Source organism: Ascaphus truei, chromosome 3 (assembly GCF_040206685.1).
Source record: "Ascaphus truei isolate aAscTru1 chromosome 3, aAscTru1.hap1, whole genome shotgun sequence".
NCBI classification, from domain to species: Eukaryota; Metazoa; Chordata; class Amphibia; order Anura; family Ascaphidae; genus Ascaphus; species Ascaphus truei.
Window position 1 is genome coordinate 387,063,397 of NC_134485.1, and position 10,000 is coordinate 387,073,396.

The following is a 10,000-nucleotide window of genomic DNA, read 5'->3' on the forward strand; positions in this document are numbered from 1 at the left end:
TGGCTGCTCTTCTATAATTGTACATGTAGCTCAGTTTATTAGAAGATCAACTGCTTTTGCTTATAAAGGATCACAATACTGTATAGCCCTTTTGAGTACTGAAGAGGAATGACTGAACCACTGAGCTAAGGTAGGGATAGCCTTAAAACCTGGCCGGTTGGTGTACCTTGAGGACTGGACTTTGCCACCCCTGTTATGGAGCTGTGTTCAAGTTTTCTACCCAGTTAAAGGGTAATACAGTTTTCATGTAGAATAAAATATCTACCAAATGGATCAAAATGCAACCTGCAGCTTTTTTTACATGCTTTGGTCCAGACGTCTAAGCTCTGTTAAAACGTGAAACAATGTAAAAGAAAAATATGTGTCCTGATTTTAACATGATCTCTTCATAGCTAATTATTTTCCAAACGAACATGACATTACTTAGGCTCACGGTCGTTAGGGTAACGTCATGTTATCTCATAATGATATGTTCTCTTGAAAATAGCAATGTTTATCCTATCCCTACACTGTGATAAACGTTTATTCAATTAACGGTTTATACACTTTGTAATGTATAAATCCCTGGGCAACCCGTGACTAGCTGACAGCGAAGGGTTGCAAAGGGGTATACAAACTACACCCCATGTCTACCGAAGAGGTTAGTAAGGCATTGCTTGGCTCCTATTGCTCTCCCCCAGGGAATCTAACTACCCTCTCCGTGGCACCCTACCCCTATGCCCCTACTCCTGCTTCACCCCAACACACCCAACCCACCCTCTAGAGCAGGGTGGGCAACTCTGTCGCCATTCGCCACTTGTGGCGAATTGGCAGTGAAACTGTGGTGAACAGGCTGCCGGGACTCCCTGGGGGGAGGGGGATTCTACGTTTCCTAACAGGCGGCAGGGGGAGATGATATGCAGCGGTGGAAGATGGTAAGCTGCGCGGAGATGGTATGTGGCACCGGGCTGAAAGTATTAGCCGGTAACATAATTACTTGTGAGAGTCAAAGCAGGACAGCAGGGGAGGTGCGCCATCTAGCAGCCTGACCCGGAACTTCGTGTCTGCTGCTACCTCACGGCTCCTCTCTCCGTGCTGCTCCTGCTCTGACTCAAGAGATTCTACTACTAGACAAGGTAGGCATGGATGGGAGGACTGGGAGAGATATGAGGGGGTCAGGGAGAGATTTGAGGGAGATGGGAGAGATGTGAGGGGCTGGGTGAAATGGGAGGGGGGCTGGGTGAAATGGGAGGGGGGCTGTGAGAGAGATGGAGGGGGGCTGTGAGAGATGGGAGGGGGGCTGTGAGAGATGGGAGGGGGGCTGTGAGAGATGGGAGGGGGGCTGTGAGAGATGGGAGGGGGGCTGTGAGAGATGGGAGGGGGGGCTGTGAGAGATGGGAGGGGGGCTGTGAGAGATGGGAGGGGGGCTGTGAGAGATGGGAGGGGGGCTGTGAGAGATGGGAGGGGGGCTGTGAGAGATGGGAGGGGGGCTTGGTGAGATGGGAGGGGGGCTGGGTGAGATGGGAGGGGGGCTGGGTGAGATGTGAGGAGGGCTGGGGGCTGGGTGAGATGTGAGGAGGGCTGGGTGAGATGTGAGTGGGCTGGAGAGATGTGGGGGGGGGAGGGGGCTGGGAGAGATGTGGGGGGGGGGGAGGGGCTGGGAGAGATGTGGGGGGGGGGGAGGGGCTGGGAGATTCTACTACTAGACAAGGTAGGCATGGATGGGAGGACTGGGACAGATATGAGGGGGTCAGGGAGAGATTTGAGGGGAGATGGGAGAGATGTGAGGGGCTGGGTGAAATGGGAGGGGGGCTGTGAGAGATGGAGGGGGGCTGTGAGAGATGGGAGGGGGGCTGTGAGAGATGGGAGGGGGGCTGTGAGAGATGGAGAGGGGGGCTGTGAGAGATGGGAGGGGGGCTGGGTGAGATGGGAGGGGGGCTGGGTGAGATGTGAGGGGGGCTGTGAGAGATGTGAGGGGGGCTGTGAGAGATGTGAGGGGGGCTGTGAGAGATGCGAGGGGGGGGCTGTGAGAGATGGGAGGGGGGCTGGGTGAGATGGGAGGGGGGCTGGGTGAGATGGGAGGGGGGCTGGGTGAGATGGGAGGGGGGCTGGGTGAGATGGGAGGAGGGGCTGGTGAGATGGGAGGGGGGCTGGGTGAGATGGGAGGGGGCTGGGTGAGATGGGAGGGGGGCTGGGTGAGATGGGAGGGGGCTGGGTGAGATGGAGGGGGCTGGGTGAGATGGAAGGGGGGCTGGGTGAGATGGGAGGGGGCTGGGTGAGATGTGAGGAGGGCTGGGGGCTGGGTGAGATGTGAGGAGGGCTGGGTGAGATGTGAGTGGGCTGGGAGAGATGTGGGGGGGGGAGGGGCTGGGAGAGATGTGGGGGGGGGAGGGGGCTGGGAGAGATGTGGGGGGGGGGGAGGGGCTGGGAGAGATGTGGGGGGGGGGGAGGGCTGGGAGAGATGTGGGGGGGGAGGGGCTGGAGTGATGTGAGAGGGGCTCTGGTCTTTACCCCCCCTTCCCCCCCCATGCAGTCCTGTTCAACTGAATAAAAACATTTTAAAAAAAACATAAATATAATACATAAACATAAACATCCTCCCCATCTCCCTTCCCCCTCCCCCCCCTGGTGGAGATAATCTTTTGCTAAAAATGTTGAATCCCACCACTGGGGGGGAGAGGGGGTGCTTGATGATGGGGGAGATCAAGGGTGCTGATCAAGGGTGCTGGGGAAGATGATGGGGGGGAGTTAAATGAGATGGTGATGAGGGGGGTTAAATGAGATGGTGATAATGAGGGGGTGAGGAGATGATGATGAGGAGGAGGGTAGTGGTGGCGTAAAGGGGGGTGAGAGGATGAGGGGGTTTTGCGGTCTGAGGGGGTGCGCTTGCTGTGCCGTGCGCGCGCGTGGCAGTTATAGTTGGCTGAGGTTAGGGCAGGGAGCGTGGAACCGGGCCGACGGGGAAAGATGAGGAAAATAAAGATTTTACGCCACTATCACCACTGAAATGTGTGTGTGTGTGTGTGTGTGTGTGTGTGTGTGTGTGTGTGTGTGTGTGTGTGTGTGTGTGTGTGTGTGTGTGTGTGTGTGTGTGTGTACGTACAATGTTAATAAATAATTTATTAAAGCATTTCTTTATTTATTTCAAACGTATTTATATCACACACACACACACACACACACACACACACACACACACACACACACACACACACACACACACACACACACACACACACACACACACACACACACACACACACACACACACACACACACACACACACACACACACACACAACCTCACAGCATACACAAGAAGCATGCGTCACGTGCACGCACGGGCGCATACTATAGAACGGCCCTGAGAATTTATAAACTTGTTCAAACAGTGTGTTTAAAATGTTCGCATGTGCAACATAATACCTCAATTTGTACATTGTGTGGCTATTTTCACTTCTAATTCGCCACACCTGTGGCTACATTGAAAAATAGGTTGCCCACCCCTGCTCTAGAGGATGGCCTTAATCCAATCTGGTGGCATCGGTCTTGATTTAAAGACCATCGTTTTGATTGTAGTCATCGCTTTTCAGTTCTTGATGAATAATCCTGCATCGAAATTTTTTTGGAAAAAAAATCATCTTTTTTTAATTATTGAACATGCTGTCCTCTCCCTGCCGTCTACTGCCTTGTTATGCGAGAGTGTTAGCCCTTATACAGGGCTGGCGCCATCGCAGAACACATGGTAACTGATCACACGTAAACCAAGCCAATCCTATTTGGATTATTTTACACATGGTCACCGCTTTTTTTAAATGCCAAGCAATGCCTTTGATAGACAAGAGAGGTAGCTAGACTAGTATGAAGTCTATATTAACCCCTTTATTATACTCTTTGATAGACAAGAGAGGTAGCTAGACTAGTATGAAGTCTATATTAACCCCTTTATTAACCCCCTTGTAGCCCTTGGTTGCTAGGTATGGGTTGCCCGTGGCTAGCTGGCCTCTTGGGCTACCAGGGGGTTAGTATATTATCACATAGATAACCGTTTATTGAATTAACTATTGTAAGTGAACACTTTGTAATAAGTCACAGAGAATGCCAAGTTTAGCTCTGATCTAATTACCGTAACATTATTCAGCCACGTTAATATTTACATAATTTATTGGGATGAGCTTGCACATGGCATGCATATCCTTTACACAAACTTATTTTTTAAATTTTAACGCTATGCACCTAACGCAACAACCTAAAGTAACGTTGCATTATTGTCTCTTGTTAATATGGAAAATAGCTGAAGCGCTCAAATGCAGGTATATCTCAAAATGATAATAAGCCAGACCACTGTACCAGGGTACTAACAATTGATATAGTACCTATTGTGTCATATAATGGGTACTATCCTCCTGAAGACAGGTGGTGTGTGGTGCAACCCACTCACCATATGTCTCATTGGCAGGTTCCCCTGAAAAATATGCAAATACTCACATCCTGGTAGGGCAGGCAGGCAAGCTGTGCAGCTACTCAATGCAATACAGGGAAAAGGGAGACCAAAAAGCGCACCAGCACAAACGGAGCAGGAAGAAACCAGAACAAAAAAATGATTAAAAGGGCACTTTAATGTGGCAAAAGACCCATCCAATGCATTTCGAACGTCGCAGCGTTCTATTTCAAGCAACTTGAAATAGAACGCTGCGACGTTCGAAATGCATTGGATGGGTCTTTTGCCACATTAAAGTGCCCTTTTAATCATTTTTTTGTTCTGGTTTCTTCCTGCTCCGTTTGTGCTGGTGCGCTTTTTGGTCTCCCTTTTCCCTGTATTGTCTCTTGTTAATTAAGCTTTAATAAGATGTTAACTGAGGTTAATGTCATGTTAAGTTCAGTAACATGGCTTTGTGCATCTGGGCCACAGTGTCCTATTTATAATAGTGTGGTTACTTTACACAGTTCTTATCGCTTATAATATAGCGTTACAAAATATATATTTATATATTTTTTTCTGTGGATTTTATAAAAATAATCTGTTACAAAAAGTTGAATGTGCGAGCACTGCCTGTGCTAAACAATGTGGTGGGAACGGTTGGCACTGAGCAGGATAATATCCTTATATTTAGCTGAGGCTAAAATTGGATGATGGTTTTAACCTAGATGACCGAATAAGGTTTCTTTGTAATTATCCAGCGGACCATCTGTATAGAGACAGAATGAAAAAAGTTCGTGTAGGTCAGATCGTGTGTGTGTGTGTATACAAATGTGACAATGAACAGATTTGTGCATTGTTTTTATGACTCAAAGGGACCGTCTCAATTAGCAGCCCCCCCCCCCCCCTTCTTTTTACAAAGATTCAATCACCCTTATAGTAACAATTGTACTTGTTGGCATCCTGTTCAAAAATGTATGTGTCACGGGAGACCAGTACTTTTAATACCTTTTACCTTCCGGGATCAATTTCACTAGGCAGGACAAGGTAGTGGAATAAAATGAGGTTTATTCTGGTAAAACTTGCAGCCATTCAAAGTAACACAATACAGGGAAAATACACATCCACTTGGGGTCTGTGGGGAGACACTAGCCTCAACTAGGTGCAGTGCGCCTGTTTCAGGAAGACTTAGGCCACATTTATAGTGCCGGCGACGCGGTCGATGACGTCACCACTGGCGAAAGTTAAACTTTAGTTTTAAGCGACGTCGCTGGCCAAGGAGGAGCGCAGTGCTCTGTGATTGGTTTAGAGACGGTCACATGTGGCAACTGTCTCTAAAAAAAAAAAAAAAAATCAAATTTCACTGGCTTCCAAATTTTTTGGTCGCTCTGTCGCCGCCGTGCTTTACTATAAGCGCATGCGTCGGATTCAATGGATTTGTTTTGGAGCGCCGTCGCCAGGCACTATCAGCACAGCCTTACCGTGTCCGCTCCACGTCTAGGAACACCCGGTACTATATTCGGTATAGCTACCTGGCTTTCCCCGCTGGCCGGGTCTTCATTCGTTTGTAGAAATTGGCCGTGTCCTCAGCTTGGCTAGGCTTCTCCGGCACCTCAATACAGAGTGCTTTGCTATTGCGAGCAAAGCACCTTAAAAGCCTGCCTCTGCTTCACCGGGCCAAGCCTAGGAATAGTCTGGTACTCGGATCGGGCAGTCCCCTTACATAGACCTCAGTGTCCTATGTCTAACATGGAACAGGGACTGGCAGACAATCATAGTACGGATCATAATGCAACAACCACTCATAAGCAGGAGGCTCGGCTTTTTGCACTCGTCAGAGGGAGCGAGCGTACCGAGGGGCTCAGGTGGCCGGCGAACGGGAAATTTGAACTGGCCAAAGGGAACCGTTCCTACGAGCAACGGCTTCCCCTTGCCAGCCCCATACCTCCCTCTGGGTAGGCTCCACAGTGTCTGAGAGAACAAAGAGTCTCCCCTGCGGGGAGCCTTGTCACTGGACCTGGTTCTCAGCCCTTCCCCGCTCACCAGATGGCCCTACACCTCGCTACTCCCATCCTCCCCTTTGATCCACTATCTCTATGCAGGCATCCCGGCTAATCGAATCACCGGGGCTGCCTCCATAGAGATGAATACACATTTTCAGGATATCACATTTCTACAACTTGGGCTCGGGAACTTGGGTGTTAAACTTGTCCTAGCAGCCAAGTTTTAAAACAAAGTTCTGAGAACTTGCTGGCTGGACAATATTTCATAGGGGGTCATAACTTTTTTTAAATGCATATGCGTACCTGCAAATCAGGCGTGATTTGCAGGTAAAATTATGGGACAAACGGTATCTTTATTCAGGAACATTTTACATACATTATAACCCTTATACCAGCATGAGCGCGGATTGATTGACTTCTACATTATAACCATTTTTTCCCCCCAGTATCCACTATTAGGGTCCCGTACCGAAGTCCCAGTTTTCTACCTATGCCACATAAGAGGTAAAAAACACACACATTGTCCCCGGCTTATAGGTGCTGATAAGCGGCCAGGGAACCACGGTTTTAGCCGGCTTCACCTTTATTATGAAGGCTGGCTACCCCCTACCATCACAGTATGTTTTTGTTTTTCTAAGCATATTCGCTACTTATGTTTATCAGTTTGACAGCAGATGTCTTTGTTTTTGTCTGTAGTAATTAAGAAGCCAACTCGCCACCTAGTTTTTAACTCGGATACAATGGCGGCCGCCTTTAGTCTCCTGCGGCCGCCACCGCGGGATTTTTAAAAGCGCGGGCAGACGCGGGCTTTTTTCCTTTGGTTTCGGCGCCGCGGGCGCTTTCAATGTTCAGCGCCATTACCGCTGAACAGGAGATGCGGCTGGCGCGCGGCCAGGAGATGCGGCTGGCGCGCGGCCAGGAGATGCGGCTGGCGCGCGGCCAGGAGATGCGGCTGGCGCGCGGCCAGGAGATGCGGCTGGCGCGCGGCCAAGTTCGGCAGAAACAGCAAACATCCCCGTATTAATACGGTGATGTTGGAGGTTTAAGGGGGCCGTGACAGTATGATTACCAAAAGACAAAAGTTAAGTTAAAAAAATTATTTAAAAAATGCTTGTTTTTTTTTACATTTTTTTATAAAAGCGCAAATCGGTTACATTTAAACATGTCTAATTCTCTCATCGCAGGGGCTACTGCCCCTTTAAATTCTTTTTCATCTATATTAAACTTATGAGACACTACTTGCTTTTTTTTCCTGCAATGTATATTTTTCTACATTTCCATAAAATTTCTTTAGTTTAGTGAGTATTAAAGGTGATTTGGTAATTCTCAATCGCCTACTCATTAAATATTTTACTTAAACTTGCTTCTGTTTTTATTTCTCAGATAATTATGCTGGTTTTGGCTTGGAAACTAGAAGCTGAAAGCATGGGATTTTTTACGAAGGAAGAATGGCTAAAAGGAATGACCTCTTTACAGTAAGATCCTGTTTTTGTTTCTTTCATATAATGTCTTCAGGTGTACCTTCAATAGATTGGGTAGCATGGTTTAGGGGGTACTATTTGAAATGACAGTACAAACACCTGGAAAGAAAATATTAAGACGCCAAATATGATGCCCTTGTGCAACAAATATATATATATATATATATATATATATATATATATATATATATATATATATATATATATATATAATGTGTCTGCAACTCGGTATGATGTCACATACCAGATGTATAGCCTACCAGGTACGACACACAGGTCTCGGCAACAACCGTAATTCCTCAAGGAGGGGTGAGGAAACAGACAGATAGCAAGGAGGAGAGGAGACGGACAGCGGGGAGGGGAGACAGATGGATGACGAAGGGAGCAGTGTGCCCATGGTATATGAGGGAGTTTGACGGGAAGATCAACAGCAAGGTGAGTAGGAAACAGCGAGATGGCAAGGAAAGGAGGAGGCAGATGAGATGAGTAGGAGAGGAGTGAGTGCAGTATGCACAGAGAGGAGCAGACGCAGTAAGACGGAGCTCCAATAGATGGGTGGAGAGAATACAAAGTGGAACAGGGCATGATGGAGGAGAGAGGAAGGGGGGAAGAAGAGACAGCAAGGTATTACAGGCAGGGGTGAAAACAAAGAGTAATGTTTAATTAATAACCATTGAGATCTGCTAGATCAGCGTACTGTATGTTGCGCCGGATACAGCTTGTATATACAGCTCAACCCTTTTATAACACGTTAGAAATAATGTACAATTGTATGCATTGTACAATAAAGTATTTAAGATAACAATAATAGTGTTGTAAAGTATTCAGAAATACGAAAATTGGGATCCACGCTTGCATCACGTTATAAGCGGATTCACGTTGTAACGGATCGCGTTGTAACTGGGTTGAGCTGTATTAATAACTTTGTATTCTGGCATATCCATCAATAAAATGGGGATATTTTAAAGCACAGGGTGTTGTCCAAGACCTTCAAATATTATTTGGTTAGTTAATATTTACAGCTGCTGTAACAGAGACACTAGCAGCTATTTCTGTTGGAAGAAAGCAGGGGCTAGTTGAATCTCTAGTAACGAACTAAAGTACGCCTATAAACCGAAGGCTTCAATCACAATTTACTCTGCATCCTCTGGTGATCAAAGTGCAAAATGAGCATTTGCAATGTAGTATTGCACATGTGAAAGAATTAAGCTGCTCGTGGTCCCATATAATAACGTGCATGGAAGGGTTAAAATTGCTTTTGAGTAATAAAGAAATAATTTCCCCCAGTTCCATGACTGATTTCCAGCCCCTGTTCTGCATTGGCAGAAGAACATTGAAATGCCTGTGCTTTCCACCAGGATCAATTGGACGTTGCTGGGGTTTTTTTTCCCATACACCCAGAGTGACTGTAACATCTTTTCAGAACGGATGGTGGATTCACACAAGAATCTCCCGGCAGAGGCTAATAATATTGTTGGAGACGTAAAATGTTGATTCGGGTGGACGCAAAGCTATCCTACATGTAAAGGAAACCAAATGATTTAATGAAGTCTGACCTTTTCCAGTGTTAAGGAAAATGGCCAGGCTAGGTGGACCCGCTGATTCTGATCGGCTGTCAATGTTTGTGTTTCTATTTTGGGTGCACTATCTTGGGGATCTGGTTTATAATTCTTGGTGGTTGCTGTTTTAAGAGATTTCACACAGAAACATCATCCCTTGCTTTTACTCATAAACATCAAAATTCAGTCCTGTTACAGGTTTTGAAACCTCCAAAAGTTTAATTTTTAGGCCTAGTCCATTTTATGGTGGTCATCTTTTGTCATTTACTCTTTGATTGCATTTATTTAAGCTTTCTTTTGATTGTACATATTGTACCTACACTTACCTACATACAGTTACACTACACTTATGTATATATTGCACCTACATCTATTTATTGCACTATCACTTATATTTAAGCATTCTTGTGTTCTATTCTTTGCTGTTAAGTAATACCAATATCTACCTTTTTTATGTTTGTCCAACAAGTAATCTATTCATAGTTGCAGAACATTTGTTTTGTTTACTTGGTGCTAATAATTTTTTTATGTTTCTTTTAATGTTTAAGATGTGACTGT

The 10,000-nt window shown here is 46.4% G+C and overlaps 1 protein-coding gene across 1 annotated transcript in view; it reads left to right on the plus strand.

The window, feature by feature from the left end:
- DCUN1D5 (defective in cullin neddylation 1 domain containing 5) overlaps positions 1–10,000 on the plus strand; it is a 42,510-nt gene that overhangs the window by 18,076 nt on the left and 14,434 nt on the right. Inside the window, exons 5-6 of the mRNA XM_075593201.1 lie at positions 7,786–7,877; positions 9,991–10,000. The exon at positions 9,991–10,000 is cut by the window's right edge and continues 99 nt beyond it. Of these exons, the coding sequence (XP_075449316.1) occupies positions 7,786–7,877; positions 9,991–10,000 (102 nt within the window). The remainder of the gene's footprint in view (positions 1–7,785; positions 7,878–9,990) is intronic.